The 22659-nt window shown below is 37.2% G+C and overlaps 1 protein-coding gene across 8 annotated transcripts in view; it reads right to left on the bottom strand.

Moving 5' to 3' along the window:
• Positions 1-10083: 10083 nt before the first annotated feature.
• The window catches only part of LOC134205474 (cAMP-specific 3',5'-cyclic phosphodiesterase-like), a 199647-nt gene continuing 187071 nt past the window's right edge, over positions 10084-22659 (bottom strand). For 5 of the 8 annotated variants that reach the window (XM_062680749.1, XM_062680743.1, XM_062680742.1 and 2 more), the window contains 7 exons: positions 13394-13562; positions 13237-13330; positions 12855-13165; positions 12517-12781; positions 12324-12438; positions 10700-10862; positions 10084-10626 (listed from right to left, as the gene is read on the bottom strand). In XM_062680749.1, coding sequence (XP_062536733.1) covers positions 10213-10626; positions 10700-10862; positions 12324-12438; positions 12517-12781; positions 12855-13165; positions 13237-13330; positions 13394-13562 — 1531 coding nt within the window. In that variant the 3' untranslated portion in view covers positions 10084-10212. Of the gene's footprint in view, positions 10627-10699; positions 10863-11303; positions 11441-11510; positions 11592-11656; positions 11871-12323; positions 12439-12516; positions 12782-12854; positions 13166-13236; positions 13331-13393; positions 13563-22659 lie in introns of those variants that run through there. The other 3 variants (XM_062680744.1, XM_062680745.1, XM_062680746.1) reach the window with 3 other exon arrangements.

Here is a 22659-nt window from a genome sequence, read left to right as displayed (position 1 = left end):
GTCAGTGTGCTTTCTCCAGTATTCAACAGCTACGTCCGACTGGGTTCCGGTCTCCTTCCTTCCACGCCAGCTGAAGCAGCTTGTGTCGAAGCCGGAATCTTCCCTTTCCGGCAAAGACTCCTCACGGCCATCTGCTGCAAGGGAGCTCCCTATGATGAGGTGACATCAGGAGAGTACGGAATCCCTCTCCTCGACAAGGCTGACCGGATCCATAGAAGCGTGGCCGGCACTGGTCTCCCCCCAGTGGCGCGGGTCCACTGGCACGGAGCGAGAAGCTGGTCAATGCCTCCCGTCAAAATCGAAAACTCCATCGCCGCGCGCTTCCGGAGAGGCGACAAATCCGAGGAGCTAAGAAGGTTGGTCTTCATCAGAAGCTCGTGGCCGCTCGTTTCCGGAACCATACCGTACAATACACCGATGGTTCCATGTCTAGCAGAGGGGTAGGTTTCGGTGTTTCCGGTACCAATCTAGCCAGGTCCGAGAGCCTACTGTCTCAGTGCAGCGCCGAAGCTGCAGCCATCTTCGTCGCTGCTACCCTTCCATCATGCCAGGAAAAGGAGAAACAGCCACTGGGGTGTGGCCGGTCTAAAACCCACAACTGTAGGAGATGGGGTAGAAAAAGGGGGAATTGGGAAACTGAGCGATCTTCTGAATCGATTGTTCCATGTTTCTACACGGCTGGTTGACACTACTTTGGCGTAGGAGTCTAGCACCGGACCGAAGATCTAATTTGCCCCGGGGCTTGAGCGTATGGGAAGCCTTGGTCCACCCGGATATGCTGGAATTCGGTCTCCTCTACTTACGCTGCACGGTATTTCCTGCTGGGGGTTGGGTGGGCATTGCATTTGCAGAATTCGTATTATGGCTGGTCCGGACATTGGGGACGGGTTGCTGGGGTGTTTGATTATAAGTACACGTTCATGGCATTTTCAGCTTGATTGTGTTTCCCACAGCTACCGCAGAGATGGTCGTAACCAAGATGAATACAGTATTAGGTGCTCCAATCTGTTAAGTTTGTGGAAGAAGAAGGAAATTGAAAAATTTATTTTCAATGCAAAACGTAAACAAACTCGCTGGCTCCCCCTTAGTAAAATCCAAGATGGCTGAATCGTGAATTCGGCAGATTGGAACACCTAGTGGTGTATTCATCTTGGTCGTAACTAGGGCAGGATCAAGATGAATACACCTCCTAGGTGTTCCAATCTGCCAAATTCACGATTCAGCCATCTTGGTTTTTAGTATAGGAGAGGTAGCCGGTTTGTTTTCGTTTTGCATTGAAAATGAATTTTTCACCCCCGCCTTCTTCTATTCCTCAAACTGGGCACATTGGAGCACCTAGTAGGGGAGAACGGTCCAAAATGCACCCCTTAAGCTTTTTCGATGTTTCCACCCATATAAACAAAAATACCCAACGATTTCAACGTGCAGGTGCAAAATTTATAAACCCAGCTACATTTCACAATGATCTCCTATTCAAAACAATAAGGTTTTCATGACATTCTAACGCATTTAAAAAATGTTTCAAAAATAGGCCTGGGGCAAATGGTGGTCTAAAATGACTCAATTGCATGGAAAATGATGGTGAACGCATGGTTGTTTGTTTTTTTTTCTTAATGGGTTGAACAACAATCTTACGGATGTGGTGGAAGAATAGCAAACCGTTAAATTTGAGTGAATATGAAGGGATTTTGCTAAAGTTTTCCAATGGAGCTTAATGATGGATAACTAATTATGAATTGTAATGGTAAAATTCGTTCATAAATGTACTACAACAGATTACATGAGTGATTTTATGTGAGTGAGGCCATTTTGCCCCGAAGGTGCATTTTGGACCGTTCTCCCTACTGTATTCATCTTGGGCAGGATAGTAGTTCTGAGTGCGAACTCTAGTCCAATCAAAATCGGAATGGCACTGTCCCAGTTAGGATGATTGTGGGAGTATTTCTTCCTTCCGGGTTCCTTCTTTGTATGAGTAAGATTTCCTTCACTCCTTGTTGGTTCAGCTGCTCCAGAATGTAGTCCTCTGGAAGCGAAGTTGCGTCCGCATTCGAGACAACACATTTAGTGGAGTTCAGCACGGGGTATTCAACGATTTCCACCGGCATGCCATTGCTAAGTTTGTCCACTTTTGCAGCCGCTGGAAGTGGTTGCGTCAGCGAACCTTCAACGCGTTGAAGGCCTCAACGATGGGACTACCAAGGAAACTATCGGGGGAGAGCCGAAGGATGAATGGGTTCTGGGGAAACGGACCGTTTTTGCCTTGAAGTCGTAGGACTTGGAGCGGTCCTGTGGTATTGTTCGCTTCCATATACCATTACCGACGTCTGCAAGTGTATTCCTCGTCGATTCAATTCGATGCACCGTTATTACTGGGCTCCCTTGGGTCTCCTAAACGGTAGCAGTGGGCCTCGGCCAACATCATCGCGGATTGCGCGTGTTGCCAATCGGCACTGGCAGTTCGTTTGTCCGGATTTTTTTAAATCTTCTGCCAACTGACGGTTTCACCCATACCGACGAAGGGTATTCGTTTTCCTATAGTTTCCTACTATAAGCCTCGGGTACCGTGCGTCTCCACCGCACTGGTGAGAAACATCCGCTTTATTTCCACCACAAGAGTTTGTGGTGGACGGACACGACCGGAAGCGGAAAATAATAAACGTCATATTACTAACTTTATTTCAATCCTCGATATCACGCGCGGCTGTACGTAAGAGCTATCATTTCATTTCTCTGGTCGGCTTCGCTTGTCATCATAGTCGATCCCTCTCTCTCGTGTCATTCGCAACCAGCAGGGGTTCGTCTACCGCCACAGTGACCCCCAGTTACACCAAGCATCTAACGCGACGGCCCGTAGGTGTAACTAGATTTTTCTTGCTATCAGAATCTGTCAACGTTTCCAAGCTGACATGACAAGCTGCTTTGATTCGATCATTTGAAATTCGTTGCGGTTTCTAATTGATCAGCATATGTATCCACGTAGGTACTTATTCGTTCGAGCGATGTCGTATGGTCGTTGGAGACTTTTCTTCACAGCATCGTGGCGCACGAAAACGTGGGTTCAATCTTTCAGGGCTTGTTCACGAACATTTTTTTTGGTGTGGTGTTTTGGTTTCAATTGGTCTGATCTTGGGTTCATTACACGATGAAGATCTGGTGAAAAATTAGCTCGATCGATGATTTTTTCCGGTGATTTGAAGAATATACACGTAGAGGTTGACACTAACTCGGTGGGTGAGCACTCCATGTCCTCCTTGAAGGTGGTCCGTAAACCAAGCAAAATCAACGGGAGTCGAACAAACCACGTCTCGGCATGTAATAGCTTCTTTAAGTTTACGATGAAATCGTTCGACCGATTTTTAGCGGTTTTTTCACGTCGGGGTCACCAATGGACGGACATAACCGGAAGCGAAAATTACAATTTAATATAACTTTATTTCGTTCCTAGATATCACGCGCGGCTGTACGTACGAGCTATCATTTCACTTATCTGGTTGACTTCCCTTGTCATCATTGTGAGTCCGTACCCCTCGTGTCATTCGCAAACCAAGGGTGCCCAAAAGGTAACAAGTTTATCAAACACCCGTACCGTGCGGCCCCACCGCACCTCACACAACCGAATTAATGGAAAAGTAGTAAGAGTACTTTCCTCACTATCACTTGATACAGCGCCTTTGAATCGGAACCAACTCTTTGCAGCCAAAACGATTGACGTCACAATCGTCTGAATGCAGAATTTCTTTTCGTGGAAGTTCGGGAAGATTCTCTCTAGTAAATCTGGAAGAATTTAGATAAATTTGCAGTGTAAAAATCGCAAGAATTTCTGTGTAATTTTGATCTGCCTGTTACGATCTGTTGAGGAAATTTAATAAAATAACCGTAGAATTTGGGAATATTTTATGCGGTAATTCGGAAGAGAAAAGTTTCCCATGGAAGTTTAGAAGAATGTCATAGAAAAAAATCCGGTAGAATGTTGGGAAAGTTTCACGTGGTAGTTCGAAAAATTTCCCGAATTAAAGAAAACGACATTTGAGACAACTTATTGCAGAAATTCAGAAAGGATAGACTTTAAGTATTTTAAGGAAATTCAGAAGAATTTAGTTTAGAATTCCACAATAAAAGAAAATAAAAAAAACTCGATGTTCGGAAATTCGGAGGAACATCCCATGAAGACCGGAAAATTTACTGTAGACATTCGGAGAAATTTTCTGTAATAAATTGAGAAACTTACTTGTGGCAATTCAGGGAAAAATCCTGTTGGAACCACACGGAAATTTGGAAGAATTTTTCTTAGGAAATCTAAGCAATTTCCTTGAAAATGCGTAAAATTTTCCACAAGAAAATTTGGAAGAATTTCCGCTGAAATTCATAATGATTTTCTGTGGAAACTCAAGAAAATACTCCTAGTAAATAAAAATTCGGAAGGTTTCTGGAAATTTTTAATAATTTTCTGTGGAAATTAAAAAATAAAGACTCTCATCCAGTGGAAATTCTAGAAAATTTTGCGTGTAAATAAAAAAAAAATCTCGTTCACATTCAGATGAATGCCTCGGGTCTTCCACGAAAGGCTGATTCACATAAGGCTGAAAATTTGTAGGGCTGAACCAGGCCTGGGAATTGTCGCGTTTGTCAGTGACACCTGACAAGATACATAAAAACATGGTCAGTCAAAAAAAACTTGTCAACTTCCAGTTTTCCGTCGCACGACTGGATCCCCACGACCAGATGACAACTTTTTCCAACCGCGACAACTTGCTTTTGTTGTATGTCTTGTTAGAGCACACATCTGCGACAAAAGTGTGACAACGCATGCACTTTCGGCTCTGTGCACGACACAACATTGGTCCCGAAAGTAAGTTATGTCGCATCTTCTGGTTGTCCATCTGCGTGGAGGAGCAATAGCAGCGGACAAATTTGAATTATCATACTGAAAAGAGCACTTTATAATTAATTATTTCTTTGTTCTCTTGACAGATTTTCTGTTTAGAAATAAGACATTTTATTCAATTTTTGCGTTGTTACGTACATAATAGGGTAAATGATGATATATTTTGGACAAGCCTGAGCTTCTTCGATCAATTTTAGATATGAAGAGAAGTATGATCATTGTATACTTCTCGCCTGTATGCAGGAGAACATGCAGTATAGGACTCTTCGTAACATGTACCTGAAACACGTTTAAATTGGTTCAAACGGCAATCTTGAGGTCCTGCGGCCAAAGTTTAATTGTAATTGAGATACTAACATATTCCAATCGCTTAACATGAACTTTATTGGTCACCCCATGTACAGTACATGGATGAAAACCAATAATTGCCAACTTCTGTCAGGCTGTTTTCAATGATATCGATAAGATTGCGAAACAATGTTAATTTCTGGTTTAATCTATGTCAATTAAGCAAATAAATACATTTAAATGAATGTGGATACGTGTAGGCTATGTCATACCATTGACATAAGGAGAAAATGACTCTGGCCAAAATATATTCATTTTCCATGTCGAAATTATATATTTGATGTCCAATAAGAAAATATTTCAGTTCGCAGTACACGGTTAGATCAGACAACCCAAAATGAAGTTCAAACAACTCAAAATTAAGTTCATTTCACTTAATTTGGACCGTTGGTGGGGGAAGCCAAATTTTGAGTTGGATGGCCGAACTCGGGTTTGAGTAGTTTCCGTTTGATCCCGTGTGAAACAGTACCTAAATATTAAGTTGTTTCCACCTAATGTTAAGTTCAAATAGGTTTAAACAACCTAAATTTGAGTTCAACCCCTTTAACCTAGCGTTGGCTTCCCCCATCGAACTGCTATCGTTGGGTGGTTTTCTTTCTCTGTTTTTGACACCAAAGGATGGAAGGAACGAGATGCCAGATCGAAAACAACTCAAAATTTGGGTTGTTTGATCTACCCGTGTATATCACAATTTACACCTTGTAAACGTAATTTGCCCAAAAATTGGGCAATGGAGACACAAGACTAATCATAGGTTATGTATTTGGATGAAGCTAGTGGTTTTCAATTGGTTTATACTATTCAATCTCGATATATTTTCTAATGAATGTCCTGCGCTTGTCCAACATACATCATTTACCCTAATACATAAACAAAAAAAAAAACAAGTGTCTCTTGCACATAGAAAGATCCCCCAGTGTAGAATAACTGAACCATTTAACGCAACGCAATTTTGCTCGTTTTTCACGCGGTTTATGGAGTTTTCGTACTTTTCAAACCTTTTCAAGGTTTTGTATTGATGCTGTTTTTTGTAACCGATTTTGTTCACTTGGGTTTGAAAAAAATCGGAGACATACAAACAACGATTTTTGATAAAGTCATTTTACGCGGTTTTTGTAATTTACCCGGTTTTAACGGTACACGGTTTTGTAGCAATTGCCTGATAGACGGTTATTTGACTGCAATATTTTATGTATAAGAGAAATACGGAATTTTATTTAAGCGTATATCCTACATTAGGGGCAATTTAGGAACATTCGATACATTTTTATTGATTGGAATTACTGCACGTTAACTTGGGCGGGTATTAAATTTTAATCGCTAGCCACGCGCTGTTGTGGGGCCGTACACTTATTACGGTGCATTTTTCTGTGTTTTCGAAGCCCTCCAATGTAAATTTTTTTCTTACGTTATTTTTTATTTATATGGAGAGTAAAAAATGATAGTACTCCTTCCATAAGTGCTTACGTAATAAGTGTACGGTCATGAAACGCTCATGAGGGCTTGTTCATGCTATGTACAGCGTGATATGATATGTTTTTTGGTTTATGATATTCAAAATACAACAGCTTGTGTGCTCGAGTGTTAATGGCCCGCCTAAAATATTTCCGGCTATAGATAATTTCAAACCATTCGTGACTTTTAAACATACATTTTAGATATATGAAATTAAATGACGCATTTTGGTTAAACAGGAGGAGCTGGACTAAAATCACCAAAATTCGACACATTATTATTATGCCGTACATATTAGCCGTTTTGATAATGAGCTCGACTTCAACTTCTGTAAAACCCAGAAACCACACCATTTCAGTGGTTTCCCCACATCTTGTCATCAATTCATAATGACAACATTTTGCTGACAACGACAACAATTTTTGTCGCGACAAAACTCAAAGGTGACATGACGAACTTTTTTGTCAATAACCATGACAACTATTCTAATCCGTCTGGTTGTGCAAAACCTTAGTCGCGATGGAAAGCGTCACACGACAAATATATCGTAACAAAATAGGTATGTGACAAGATTCAAAATGTCTTGTCGGAGTGAGAGACCAGTAGTACGCTGTATCGAGCTACGCTGGTTAGGTTGTGTTGTCCAGTTTGAGGTGACTGTTTTCTCTTTGGTTTTGTCGCATGGTTTTTCTGTATGAAGGTGACAAATCCCAGGCCTGGGCTGAACACGAAAGGCTGAAAAAGTATAAATCTCACATAAGGCTGAAACTCGAAACCAATTTTAGTGGAATAATTCACATTTGACGTTAATAGGGGAGCAATTCTCGCTGAAACCACTGATCTCTACGATCGGTTGAGAAATGCTGGAGTTATGATAGTTTTGGTGAGTCAAGAATTGACAAAAATCGAGGGGTCTATTAAAATAATTTTTTTTTTAATTTGGTTTTTGATTCTTGCCAAGATTCCTTTCTTTTTTTTTATTCTTTATTCTCCTCTCTTCTTCCTTCTTCTTTTTCCTTCTTTATTCTCCCTTCTTTCTTCCTACTTCCTTCTCCCTTATTTCTTTTTTCTTCTTTTTCATCCATTTTTTTTCATTTTTTCCTTCTTGCTTCCTCAACCCATCCTAGTTCCTTCTTCCTGTTTCTTTCTTGCTTCTTCGTTCTACCTTTCTTCTAAGTTCTTCCTACATAGTTCTTTCCTCTTAATTCCTCCTTCTTTGTTCCAATTTCCTTCTTCCTTCTTCTGCCTTCCTTGTTCCTTCTTTCTTCTTCTATTTCTTTTATCTGGTTTCTTCTTCCTTCATTTTTCTTTCTTCATCTTCCTTCGTCATTCATTCCTTTTGTTTTCTTATTTCTTCCTTCTTCCTTTTCCTTGCCTTCCTTATCCCTTCTTTATTCTTCCTACTTTTTTTCTGGTTTCCTCTTTCTTCATTTTTTTATTCTTCTTCTTCCTTCTTCATTCATTCCTTTTTCTTTCTAATTACTTAATTCCACCTTTTCTTGTTTTTTCTTATTCTTTCTTCCTTATTTCATTTCCTTGTTTTCCTTCCTTTCTGTCTTCTTCTTTCTTTCATCTTTTCTTCTACTTTCTTTTGTTCCTTCTTCCTTGTCCCTTGTTTCTTCATCTTTCTTTCTTCTTTCGTCCTGTTTACTTCTTTTTTCATGTTCCTTCCTTTTTCCCTTTTTCCTTAATCTTTTACTTTCTTCCTTTTCGTTTTTTAGACTTTATTTAGTCTTCCTTTTCTTTCCTTTTTTTCTTCGTTCTTGTTCCTTCTTCTTTCTTCCTTCTTCATTCTTCCATCTTAATCCTTCCTTGTTTTGTCTTCCTTCTTCCTTGTTTCTTCTTGCTTCATCGTTATGCCTTCTTTCATCTTTATCTTACTTTTTCCTTCGTTTTTCTTTTATGTTTTTTAAACCTTTCATCTTTTTTCCTTCTCTCTTCTTCCGTCTTCTCTCTCCCTTCTTCCATTTCTTCTTTCCTTTTCCTTCTTCCATCTTTATCCTACTTTTTCCTTCTTTCTTCTTCTAGGTTATTTCTTCAATCTTTCATCTTTTTTCCTTCTACCTTCTTCCGCCTTCTTTCTCTCTTCTTCCGTCTTCTTCCTTCTTCTTTCCTCCTTCATTCTTCTCTGTGCAATTTTTATTCTTTATTCTTTATTCTTTAGGCGAAGTTTACCGGTTTTGGCCACCTTGGTGCCCGAATTTGGCCAACCCTGAAAAATGCATTTTTTTTCAAAAAATATCGATCATTTTCGACAGCTTTATCGCTTAGGTAAGGAATATATCTCTTGTTAGAGCTAATAAAACCCTCGAAAATTGCTTTACTTTTCGAGTTATGCGAGAAACTGGCCAAATTAGGAACATGGCCAAAACTAGTACAGTTACCCTATATTTTGTTTTTATTCTTTAATCTTTATTTATTGTTTATTCTTTATTCTTCATTCTTCATTTTTCATTCTTCATTCTTCATTGTTCATTATTCATTCTTCATTCTTCATCCTTCATTCTTCATTCTTCATTTATTCTTCATTCTTCATCCTTCATTCTTTATCTTCATTTTTCATTCTTCATTCTTCATTCTTCATTCTTCATTCTTCATTCTTCATACTTCATTCTTCATTCTATATTCTTCATTCTCCATTCTTCATTCTTCATTCTTCATTCTTTATTCTTCATTCTTAATTCTTCATTCTTCATTCTTTATTGTTCATTCTTAATTCTTCATTCTTCATTCTTTATCTTCATTCTTCATTCTTCATTCTTCATTCTTCATTCTTCATTCTCATTCTTCATTCTTCATTCTTCATTCTTCATTCTTCATTCTTCATTCTTCATTCATCATTCTTCATTCTTCATTCTTCATTCTTCATTCTTCATCCTTCATTCTTTATCTTTATTCTTTATCTTCATTCTTTATCTTCATTTTTCACACTTCATTCTTCATTATTCATTATTCATTCTTTATTATTCATTCTTCATTCTTCATTATTTATTCTTCATTCTTCATTATTTATTCTTCATTTTTCATTCTTTATTCTTCATTCTTTATCTTCATTCTTCATTCTACATTCTTCATTCTTTATTCTTCATTATTTATTCTTCATTCTTCATTCTCCATCTTTCATTTTTTATCTTTATTCTTTATCTTCATTCTTCATTCTTCATTTTTCATTCTCCATTCTGCATTCTTCATTCTTCATTCTTCATTCTTTATTATTTATTCTTTTTCTTTATTCTTTATTCTTTATTCTCTATTCTTTATTCTTTATTATTCATTTTATTCATTTCATCCCATAAATTCAGCCTTTCGATTCATTTCAGCCTTCTGATACTTTCAGCCTTTTGAGACTTTCAGCCTCTCGGGATTTCAGCCTTTTTTGTTCAGCCTTCTGAGTATTCAGCCTTTCATAGGACACGCGAGTTTTAAGAACATTGTAAATTAATGTCCAAGTCGGGTAGATTAATCCCCGGAATATAGGCAATTAGTAATGATTGAACAATTGTATTATTGGTAAAACAATTGCACTAACAAAGAATAGGGGCTTCATTGCGCCTCTCGGCGTGCGGCCACAATACACTTACCTGGAAACGAATCTTATCGTCCGCCTCGTCGAGCGCCGGCGGCGAAGGTGGTATTAAGCTCTGGTAGTAATCACGATTCTCCTCCAGCATGTCGAGAATGTCCTGGGCATCGGGATGCACCAGGTCCGCCCACGTCTCCCACAGCGGATGCACGATGTAGTCGATGAAGCCGACCTGCGATTTTTCGATTGTCGCGTTGTGCCGATCGCACATCGGGCTAATGTCCATGCCGGCGGCTCGCTCCTTGTCCCCCTGCAGGAAGAACTCCTCCATCAGCCTGGCAACCCATCGTTTGTACATTGGTAGCGGTTTGGTGGGATTGCTGAGATCAGCGCAGTGTACCAAGTTTTCTAAAACCTGTTGGCAGGGAATTACCGGTAAGGTAGTCAGAAGTTATTAAAAAAAATTAAATCTAGTGTGGCAAATTCACCTGTATTCTATCAGTATAATTATCTAATAACAAGACTCCAGAACCGGCGACTTTCTTAGTCTCCACCATAGTTTTCAGATCAGCCAGCAGTGTCATATGTTTCGACATATCCGTTGAAAGCACCATATCGATTACCATCTTCCGAAAAGTTTGACGTTGTTTCCTGTGAGTGAAACAATGATAGAATAAAGGATTTTGATCATTATTATATTATCAATGAAGCGAATACAGTTTATCCTATACAATCTTTGAGTAAATTGTGGGAAGGCTACACACTTCAAAATATTCATGTAAATCTACATGGTATTGGATGCACATAAAAGGAGCGGCCCAGTGAACGTAGGTGTACGTCTGTTCTTAAAATTACAGGACTTTGAGGACCCAATAAAAATACACGTCATGATGTAAAAATAAGTCTTACTTATTTTTACGTCATGACGTGTAAATTAAATTTAGTACATTACGGAGGACATGTTTTCAACAGCGAAATGAGTATGCGTTTGGGAGTTTCTTTCCTGCTAGTCAGTTTGATGAAACAATGTTGTGATTTAATATTATGTTTTATATTGTCAGATAAATAGCACTGGTTCATTATTTTGCACACAAATTATTTTATATCCGCTACGTTGATTCCGACTGCTACAAATCGTTTGGAATTGTTGGATTTTCTCACTGGCGGTTACTTGCGGCAGATTGTTTCCAGAAATTTTTTCCTTTCCCGTGTATCAAACGGTTCAATTTCTGCAAGGAAACGATATTTTTCTTTAAAACTTTCATTCGGTCGGTGATTTGATGTTACACATGAACTTACCTGCAACACCGTTGATTATTCAGCAGGCAAATTTTCATTAATACGTTTCCGTGAGAACAGCATCCTGGTATCAATTGGGACCTGTTGGAATCGGAACAAATGCATGATACCTATTATGTCCTGAATAGGTTCCAGAAATCATGACTTACATTTTTGCTAGTTTTGAATACATTTTGCATTGCTTTTGATATGATCACAATAAAAAAAGTTTACGCTCAGATGCAATCGACGGTTAAACTATCACCACTAAAACGAAATACACCAAAAGAACAACGAAACTAGTTGACCGAGTAATTACGATGCCGCTTCAGATTCAATAAGAATTATTGAGAATACAAGTTGCGATTCATGTGAACAAATCTGGAATTAAATAATTTAGCAGAAACCGTGCTCTTTATTGCCGAGGAAATTTTTCGCACTGAACTGGACGTTGAAGATGCTGCATTACTGCGGTCAAGATTCGTGCGAATTTACGTCTTACTTGACATGACTTCACAGCTTGAGACAATGAAATCGAATAAAATGCTGTAAATTTCAGCTGATGCCGTAAATATAAGTATTTTTTCGATGCGGTAAAATTTTTGTGCAGAGTACCTCAAAATGGACATAAAATTGAGTGAGATTATTGGTTACGTCATCAGATGATTATGTCAAGCAACGTTTCAGTCACCTGTACGTTTCATTATTTTTAAGAGTGTACCACTGATTCTGTGTAGATTAAACTGAACAGATGCAAAACATTCTAATTGTCTTCCAAATTAAGGAGAATTTTCTATGCTAATTGCGTGGATCCAATATTTGAATGCTACTTACTTCTGTATATTGCGTAGTATATCGCAGTCTTCATTTTGCAAGAGTTTAAATGCAACTGCTAAATGATGATTTTCTAGTACGGACTCGTCATTGTACATAATTGCTAGCTCTGAACCTGTTGTAATAAATAATGGCAACGATAATAGTGATAAGAGACACGATATCCATAGAGCCCATAGAGTTTTGAACTTACTTGAATTAATTAAAAACTGATTAGTTAACCCAGGATGATCAACATCATGTATACAGGCGGCAAATAGTGCTGCGCAGGTCTCTAGCGGAGTAAATACATTCTCTAGGGCCGGTGTGTTCAGCAGAACATGGGTGCTCTGCGCCACATCCGCTGCGTGCAGTGAGTTGTGAAATGGATTATCCTTAACATAATGATCTTCTAAGGTTGTCATAAACGCTAGAAAAACTTTGGATGGTATCATAAGAGTGTTCAGTATGTCCCGTTCCTGTGCGTGTTTGGTAGAGAAAAGAAAAAATATTAACCGATTGCTACTCAAATTGGCTCAAACATAACACTACCTGAAAGATAGCAAAAGCTACACAGGTCAGCGGTCGATTGTTGCTTAAGGTTTCGATTCTGAAGATGTCGATGCCCCAGGTGTCGATCTGGTTGAGAACCGGCCCCAACTGATGCTCGTGCGGCGTATCGACCCCGTACAGTGGCAATCGATCACTGGTGAAAGAATTGGTATGCTGCAGCGGTCGCTTGAAGCCGGAAATTTGCGACATTCGTTCGCCCATCCGGGGCGATCGGCTACGGGAAAGCGTGCTCGGGTTGTGAGAATCCGAATCATCTCTGCTGTAGGGGATATCCAGTTCCTGTTGTTTATCTGTTGTTGGGTGTCAATGTAGATTCGTGAGTGAATACTAAAGTCTAAATAAAAAAGTAATCTTCGCTTACCTAAGAAAGTCGAACAAATATATTCAGATATCTGGTTGCCAGATTTACTAGATTCGCTAAGGTGTGATAGTTCTTTGTTGAGCATCCTCTTGAACTGGAACGGAAAATTAATAGTCAAGAAAGACGTTACGAAAAATAAGAACTCGTGAAATCATACCTTCAAGGACGCCATGTCAGACACGCTGCGATGCGTTTGTACCGTTTCCAGCTGGTCGAGACACCAGTCCAACTCGTCGATCGTATCCAAAGCCAGCTTCACATACGAATCGTCTCCGGGGGTCAGTGCTTTTGGAGCCGGTGTCACTTGCACGTTATTTCGTTTTGATCTGTTGGGGGTGCGATTGAGAGTGAGATGATTAAAGTGTGCGCAAACGATATTGCTTCACGATCAGCTGAGTATTTTTTCTTCTATTGTGGGGTTTTCTCGAGCAAGAATTGTGTGAATAAGAGAGATCATAAAATTCCCAGTAAATACGTAATGGGGCGAAGAGCGCAATTTCGTAGTATTTACTCATGTTACTTTTTTATTGCGACAGTTTAGCGGAGGTGTCTGTTGCGTATGTTTGTATATTGTATATGCAAATGAAACTGAAAGTGATGTATTGAGTTTTCATTCAACGCATTCAGGTTTGTTATTTTCAGTAAAGCGATTCATATTTTATTGTTGATATATCAGTCTTGCTGTTATACGCTTTATTGTCCTAATAGTATTTTCAGTTTGCAGCTCAAGTAAGTAATTAAATAAAGATGAAATATATAAACATTACTTCATTCTTATGTTTTCAATTGACCTGTTCCGTCGAAAATGTTTAATCGTTTAATTGATTTTTTATTTGAGGTCAAGTTTCCCAAAGAACCCAATTTTTCCGTTTCGCTCGACTTCCCTCATTCACTCGATTTTGAATCTAATCAGACCAATTCATTAGGCCCGGTTCACACTTGCACTCTTCTTTATTTTATGTTTTCAATTTTAAGAACAGTTGAAGGCTTCAACATTATGTGTTCTTTGGGAAAGTTGACCATAAATAAGCCAAAGAATGCTCTTTGGTCAATTAAATGAACATTAGGTTTCATAAAGCTATCAGTACATTGTTTGTTATAATGACCAATATTTGTCAAGTCAGCCTGATATCCATGTCGATTTCTAGCCAGTCTGATAAATATCAACTTGACAAATTTAGTCCAATCTTTTCTAAAAAGGGGGAAACAGCCAAAATTTATTCTCTGATATTCCTCGTCTACATACAAAGCTATATACAGAGACAAAGCAAGACAAAGAATATGTCTAGACCAACATTTGAAAAGGGCGTAACAGCCAAAATTTATTCCTTCTGATTCTACGTCTGCATATAAAGCTTTATATGTAGACGAAGAATCAGAAGGAATAAATTTTGACTGTTACGCCCTTTTCAAATGTTGGTCTAGATGTTGTGGCTGTTACGCCCTTTTCAAATGTTGGTCTTGAAAAAAATGTCTATATGGAAAACAGAGGACTGCGGGCTTAAATATTGTGTGTTGCATTTGTAGTTCTCGACAACTAAAATCGACTGGTTACTTGCGGTTTTGTTTGATTGGAAAACTTTTTAAATTCTTGTGGGAAAGAATTCATCGCTTTAACAGCATTCAAGTTTGCATGTTTGCATGATCATAAAATTTAAATTCTAAGTTATCACGATAATCTAAGTTATTACGATATATCCAACCCATGGGCATTGGCAAGCTGGATACATGTACCCATTTCCGTATATATTCTAAGCGACAGCATCCGTACTCCATCTGTTATTGCAAAAAAGAACGAGGATCCCTAGAAAAACAACAAACTGCCAAACTACAGGAAATTAGATAAGGTGGATAGGACAACCGTGAAAAAAATGTAAAAATCGCTTAGAAGACGCCCGGGAACGTGCTGTTTGAATTCATGATTATAATGATTTCTTGATCGCAGTATTCGACATGTTAAGAGCATGTACTTCCCAACATATAATTTGGTTCAGGTTTCCGTCAGTACAGGTTCCATACAAATGCTTTTATACTTGTTCATCTATTTTAAAAAACGGATCTGACGAAATTTGGATAAACAATTTAGTCATAAGATGAATCATCGCCCAAAAGTACCATGCGTCTCCAAATGCGTTTATATGCTCATAATATGATGTTGAGCAGTTTTCAACATTCCTAACTATCGTTTCTACTGGGAGGCCCATTTTTGCCTTAAAACACTCACTGTGACATTCATATATTTTAATAACTAAGTATTTTAACTTATTTGAACATGTAATCATGCAAACATACAAGTGATTCAACGCCGTTAAAGCGATGAACCCTTTCCTTCTTAGTGACCAAATAATTTCAACAGGTGGATTTCAACTGTGCATTATATAGCTTGATTTGATTCCATCGATTGACTTTTCGACCCAATGATGAAATCTTCTCCAGGGCCTGAAGTTCTATTAAAATACTAGTTGGTCCGGCGGCGGATGATGTTGTTCTGCATAGTAGGCGAAAATGCGCGTTGTCATGAAAAATTCCCATACAAATTTTAGTTTTAGTTTTCACGATTTTCTCAACTTTACTAGTGATTTGTACATAATAAAATATCCTAGAAACCGGTCGGAGAGTAAAACGAACAGATTTGCTGGAGGAATGAAAAAAGCTTTTTGAGCCTTTTTCAAGTTATGCGTATACGAATTAAATATTAAATATTAGAAGATTAATTCGATCTGCTGTTTTTTGTTTGTTCAACCAAAATTAGTGTCAATTAGCTTTTGAAAGTAGAATACTTCTTCGTCAAGTAAGATAGTTTAAGATGCATAAACAAATATTATCGAATCGAAGTTTTAAGTTAATTTATGTTTTATGTTAATTTTTATGCCTCTAAAATGTTTCTCCTAAAACTTCCACGGATATTTTCAGGAGGTCTTCTGGAATTTACCTATTTCGTCTGAAAGTTCCTTCGAAAAATCCTCTTTAGTTTTTAATCTCTCAAGATTTTTTTTCTCGTTAAATCGTCATGAAATTCCTTCAGAAATTTCTCCGAGAATTTGGTCGCAAATGAATGCAAGAATTTCGTCGGAAATTTCTCCAGCAATTCCTAGTAAAAATCAAGGAATAAATTATAGGAATTGCTTCCGATTTTGCTTAAAAGTATTCGGAACTTATTCCAGGTTATTGTTTCGAGTCACGGTATACAACAACAAGGTAAGCTCGTACGAAAAATTACACTTCAAGAATGACGCATATTTTATCGCCACGTGTTTTAGTACAAAAGTAAGCATGCTGAGACCATAGAACATCGTCTCGGTTCAGCTTGTGTGAAGACTGGTGATGACTCACCCAGTACCAAAACACTCCCAGTGAAAACATCCTTAGTATCTTCTAGAAACTGATCTATTCTGCTTATATAAACATCTGCGAAGATCATTGTATTGACCTGGGTGGTGCGAGTGGAATCAATTTGGTTGTCAACCCGATCAGTAATGCATAACAAAATTATAACAAGGAAAGTTGTTTATTTCAGAAAAATATTGTAACAAAATGTGTAATAAATTTGGCTGGTTAGTTGTTAAAATAACAAAAATTATATCAAAAATCCCTTTAGCCGTAACACAATTGAATCAGTGGTTGATATCTTCAAATCAACATTATAACAAACGTTGACATAATTATCCTGTAAAAAAAATCTACGTTCAAGGTAATTGCCTTCATCACGTATAATAATCTGGTACGCTACAACGACGGATTTCCATCCATTATGTAGGCAACTAGCTATTAATATCGAACATAGATTCAAGTTATACTGGAGTTGATTGCCTCCGCTTTTTCGAATATATCTACAAAAAAATTAGGCAATGATTTCGTGCAGATACACATAACTAATGTTCATTTTCATTTCATTTTCGTTTTCATTTTCATTTTCGATTCCTAGTGGCACTACTAGTGTGCATCTTTCTCTGAAGAGTAAAGATACATTTAAGCTCTGAGACTTGACAGCATTCAAGTTGATCACAAAGTTGTGGCTTTGCTTAGGGTGCAGATATACTTAACTAATGGTGTTACAATTTTGATATGCAATAAAACTTGCCGAAGACAACATTTTATCGAATTATCTAATTGTAATAAACGTTGTTTTAAATAACAATCATTGATAGAATTAAATTATAATTTTGTTATGCATTGTTGATCGGGAAACCGAAGCCAAAATAGCCTATTGTGCCAGAGCCAACCATTGAAGATTGTGGCTATGTTCGTTTCAGATCTTATGTTGAGAAGTATTGTCGTTATTTGTAAACCAAACTTAAAACAAATATGTTTGTATTTTTTGAAATAAATATTTTCCTTTATATTTCGAGCGGTGAAAGATGTAATTTAAAAGCACTTGCTACGGAATCCAACAGCTGATTGAAGAGATAATGTTTGCAAACCATAATAAAGTCATGTAGAGTCAATATAGGCAGAATAGTCAAAAACTGTTACCTCAGGTTACGCGTAGTGAAGCGTGGGACATAAGAAGTGAAAAGTGGAAAGTAAAAATGAACTGAAATTAAAAACTGAAAACTTAGAACTGTGAACTGGAAACTGCTGAAGAACTAAGAATCCAGAATTTTCCATCTTCCATATTCCTTTCCTTCTTCTTTTTTTTTTCCTTCTTTCTTTCTCTTTTTTCCTTCTTTTTTCTTATTTCTTTCCCTTCCTTTTTCCTCTTGCCTTCTTCTTTTTTCTTCCTTCCTTTTTCCTATTTCCTTCCTCCGTTTTTGTTCTTCTTTATTCTTTCTTTCTTATTTTCTCTTCCTTATTCCTTATTATTTCTTCCTTCTTCCTCCTTTTTTTGTCCTCCTTCCTTCTTCCAGCTTCCTTCTTCTTCATTCTCCCTTCTTTCAGCTTCCTTCTTCTTTCTTCATTCTTGCTTCTTCCAGGTTCCTTAATCTTTCTTAATTCTTCCTCTTTCCTTCTTTCTGCATCCTTCTTTCTGCATCCTTCTTCCTGCATCCTTCTTCCTGCATCCTTCTTCTCGCATCCTTCTTCTTCCTTCTTCTTCTTTTCTTCTTCCTTCCTTCTTTTTTCTTTGTTCTTCTTTCTCTTTTATTTTTTCTTCCTTCGTTTTCATCCTTCTTCCTCCTTACTTCTTCATTCTTCCTTTTTCCTGCTTCTTTCTTAAAACTTCCTTCTTTCTTCGTCCTTCTTCTTTATTTCTTTTTCCTTCTTCCTTTTTTCTTCTTCGCTCTTATTTCTTTCATTTTTTCTTCCTTCCTCCTTTTACGTTCTTCCTTCCTATTTTATTCCTTCCTCTTTTTCGTACATCTTCCTACTTCTTCTTTATACTTCCTCCTTCTTCTTCTTCCCTCTTCTTCTTCATTCTTCCTACTTTGTGCTTCATTCTTCCTCCTTTCATCTTCCTTTTTCCTTCTTTCTTCTTCATTCTTCCTTCCTTCGTCCTTCTTTCTTCTTTCAGCTTCCTTCTTTATTTTCCTTCTTCCTTCTTTCTTTTCCTTCTTCCTTCTTTCTTCTTCGTTCATATTTCTTTCTTCTTTTATCTTCCTTCTTCCTTTTTGTTCTTTCTTCTTTCTTCTTTGTTGTTCCTTCTTTATTCGTCCTTTGTCATTCGTCCTTCGTTTTACTTTCTTATTTCTTCTACCTTCTTCTTTTTTTCTTCAGAAGAAGAAACCATTTTCCTTATTCCTTCTTCCTTCTTTCTAATTTCTTCTTTTTTTCTTCCCTATACCTTCTCTCTTCTTCCTTCCTCTTTCATTCATCTTCCTCCTTTCTTCTTCCGTTTTCTTTATTTCTTCTTGTTCCTTAATGCTTCTTCCTTATTTCTAATTCCATCTTTTTTTCTCCCCTATTCCTTCTCCTTCAGTAAACTGTTCCCTATTGCCAAAATACGCCTTTTTTCTGAATATGTCATCAGTCTACAACACATGGAATTTAAGATATTTAAAAAAATATATTTTTGCAAAAAAAAGTTTGGTTACACATTATTATTTGGCATTATTTTTTCACTCTGTTCATCAGTGTGATAGAAACTTAGGTTTGAGAAAATACAAGTTATGTTTGAGCTCTGGTCAAATTTTCAGCAAAATCGCTTCACGGTTAACCGAGATATAGAGCTCCAAAGTCGACCTTTTTGTATGAAGAACGGCAAGTTGTCACTTTTTTATGCCGGCTGTAGTATTTTGCAACATTATTACAATTTTACTGCAATCAAAGGATGTTTCCGTAGGCTCCACCTCTTGCGCTTTTCAGATTGCAAGAGAGTTATGTTTGATGGCACATTCGCAAAGATTGTTTCTTTCCGAATAGTTGAAACACAGTGAAATGTTCAGTAGTGAAACAATTTGAGCAGCTTGGGATATATGAATCGGGAAAATCGATCTTTGGTTACGTGTGTGGACCGAAAGGCCTTAATTCAGGGATTTCTTGAATGACCAAGAACATATCTAAACCAACATTTGAAAAGGGCGTAACAGCCAAAATGTATTCCTTCTGATTCTTCTTCCACATATAGCTGTAGACGAAGAATCAGAAGGAATAAATTTTAGCTGTTGCGCCCTGTTCAAATGTTGGTCTAGATATACTATCAACATTATTTCCTGAGGTGAACCAATCCAGGGCTGAAAACCTCAATAATAAAGAAAAAAAATCAACACTATCTTTTTTCTGTACCACAAGGAACGAGTGCCGTTCAAAAGTAGCGAGTATGTTCAAAACAGTAATACAGATATTTGTTCACGAGTGTAGAATTGAGGTTATTTATTCCAGAAAATTCTTGAATAACTTGAGGAGCTTATGCATCAAAACTATCACGTTGAGCAATTTCGAAATTCTTCTAAAAGTTCGTGTTTTTCGGTTCCAGTTCATAAAATTTTCTAATTACAATCCCATTTAGACCGCATTAAAAAGGATTGGTTGTACTACCAAAATCCCACAATCTGTAAAACAACTAACACAAGTGCGGAACATCCCAAGCAGCACGAGTCAAGCGAATCTGGTTGCAGCAACTTAATTGTAACTGAATCTGGTCATATATAAGTTACTGTGTTCTATGTGTAACATGTGTGCTGCTCGGGATGTCCGTGGGCAGTAGGGTAGTTCAAAAAATTGATTTTGCTCCACAGCGCTCATCTGATTCTTCACCATGCTCTGAGTGTCCTCTGAAAATTTGAGCTCATTTGGATTAAAACTGATTTAGCACAAGCCATTTCAAGTTTGCATGCAAATTAGTATGGGGAAATTTATTTATACTGTTCATTATACTGTTAATGAGGCTTCCCCATCAAGCGCAGGTTAAAAGAAAACCTACATAGCTAAAAGGAATACTCAACAGCTTTCACTCAGTGAAAACCGCATCCCAATTAATCGTTCCAATAATTAGTAATCGTATTTAATCTATACCGTGGTTTTCTGGAGATAATTGCATAACTCCTCAACAGGCAACATTGCTGCTCGTGGCGCGAAGATAGCACACACAAATTCAGGCTACTATGTTGCACTGCACATTTCAGTGATGCCCTCAAAGAAGTTTAACGATCATGACTAAAGATTCGCAACCTGTGTTAAAATAGATAACTAATTATTGGGGCGATTAATCAACATGCGGTTTTTGTTCGGTGAAAGCTGTTGAGTATTCCTTTTAGCTATGTAGGCTTTCTTTTAACCTGCGCTTAATGGGGAAACGTCGTTAACAGTATAATGAAAAAATAAATTTCCCCATACTAATTTGCATGCAAACTTGAAATGGCTTGTGCTAAATCAGTTTTAATCCAAATGAGCTCAAATTTTCAGAGGACACTCTGAACATGGTAAAGAATCAGATGAGCACTGTGGAGCAAAATCGATTTTTTGAACCACCCTAGTGGAACCATCAAATTTCTATTAAGAAGTTATTCCCCTTTTCAATGTTTCGGAATAGTAGAAAATATAGTACATAACGAGTGTGGATAACAAAAAATAATTTGGAATACTTTACTTTTATTATGTTATGCGGAAAATAATTGGACAAACTAATTTAATTGACGGCGTGATGTTTTGTCATGTGCGTACCATATAATTATTTCAGTTAATCTCGACAGTTTTGCAACGCGTTCTTCGACTGTCAACAAGGCGACGAAGAAAAGAAAAATCTAAATCTGCAAAGGTAATAAAACATTATTTTTACGCCTTTCGGGAGTTCCTTTTTTAATATTTTTTTCAGTTCAGCAACAAATATTGCTTCCATCTAGTGCGTAGTGAAAAAAAAGTGAAAAGTGTAGTGAAAGTAAGTGTAAATACATCGATTGAAAGTAATTCATCTATCTAAATCATTGAGCGTTCCCGTGCGAACTAAGTCGTTTGCGAGTTTAAACGTTTGAGTTTTTCATGCTAGGACGGATCATTTCACTCATTTCTAAAAAAAAATCATTTCGTTCCAAAATGTGTTTTAAATCAATTTGGGGGAAATTTATTGTTTACACACTCAGGAGTTTTCATTGTTCTTAATGTGTGTTGAACTTTAATTTTCTAATAATTTACGAAGGAGAATAAAAGAAAACCTACCAAGATTCAAATGGATGATTCAGATTTTGAGTTTTTCCCAACACTGGCCTACGTTAGGAGTGGAAGATGATGGATTTTCCTTCGTCGCTTTGAATAAGGTAGGAAATCGTGTAGATTATCTTTTGCAAAGTTAGTTTTCAGTGTTATCAAGAAAATAACATCGGAATGGAACTGGAATGAGTTCAGATTATTGTGTACTCTTTTTTCTATTTTGCCTGATGATAACTTTGTTTTTTTTTTTTAATTATCATTCGCTAGTAGGGTTACTGCTCCTGGACTTCATCTCATAGCTCCGATATTGGTCTCACGAAAAACAAAGCAATGAAAAGGTATTTTGTTTGTTTATTATTTTTGTGATTTTTTTCAGCAGCATGTGCCATTAGAGCGATTCCAAGCAACTGCATCAAAATTTAACAAAATTTTTAATTCATGATTTTCTATTGAGTTGAAACTTTGCACAGTTTTTCAATTTCATCTAAATCGTCATTTTTCGATATCAAATCTTTTTATTGAATCACGACTAACTTTTCAAAAGGGTGTATGTGAAAATGGTTCAAAAATATTCAAAGAGCTGCACAGCAAAAACGGAATGTTCGATTGTTATGATTTTTTCAGCAAAGTTAGACAACTAAATGGTGATTCTTAAAAAAATGTACACCGTAAATTTTTTTTTTTTGCTTTAGAAAATATCATTTTTATCACAAAAACTCAAATATTTCAAAACCCTATCTTTTTACGAACGTAATTTTTTTTTTGGTAAAATTTGGTGATGGTAAACTAATAAACAAAAAAGTTATGACATTTCAAACATTACACAATTTTCACAGATAGTAAACAAAAAAAAATTCCGTGTATTTTTTTTTTCAAGAATCGCAGTTTGATGCTGATTTTATT

Source organism: Armigeres subalbatus, chromosome 1, assembly GCF_024139115.2.
Source record: "Armigeres subalbatus isolate Guangzhou_Male chromosome 1, GZ_Asu_2, whole genome shotgun sequence".
NCBI classification, from domain to species: Eukaryota; Metazoa; Arthropoda; class Insecta; order Diptera; family Culicidae; genus Armigeres; species Armigeres subalbatus.
Note: the sequence above shows the minus strand (reverse complement) of the source record. Positions and strands in the feature narration are given on the sequence as shown.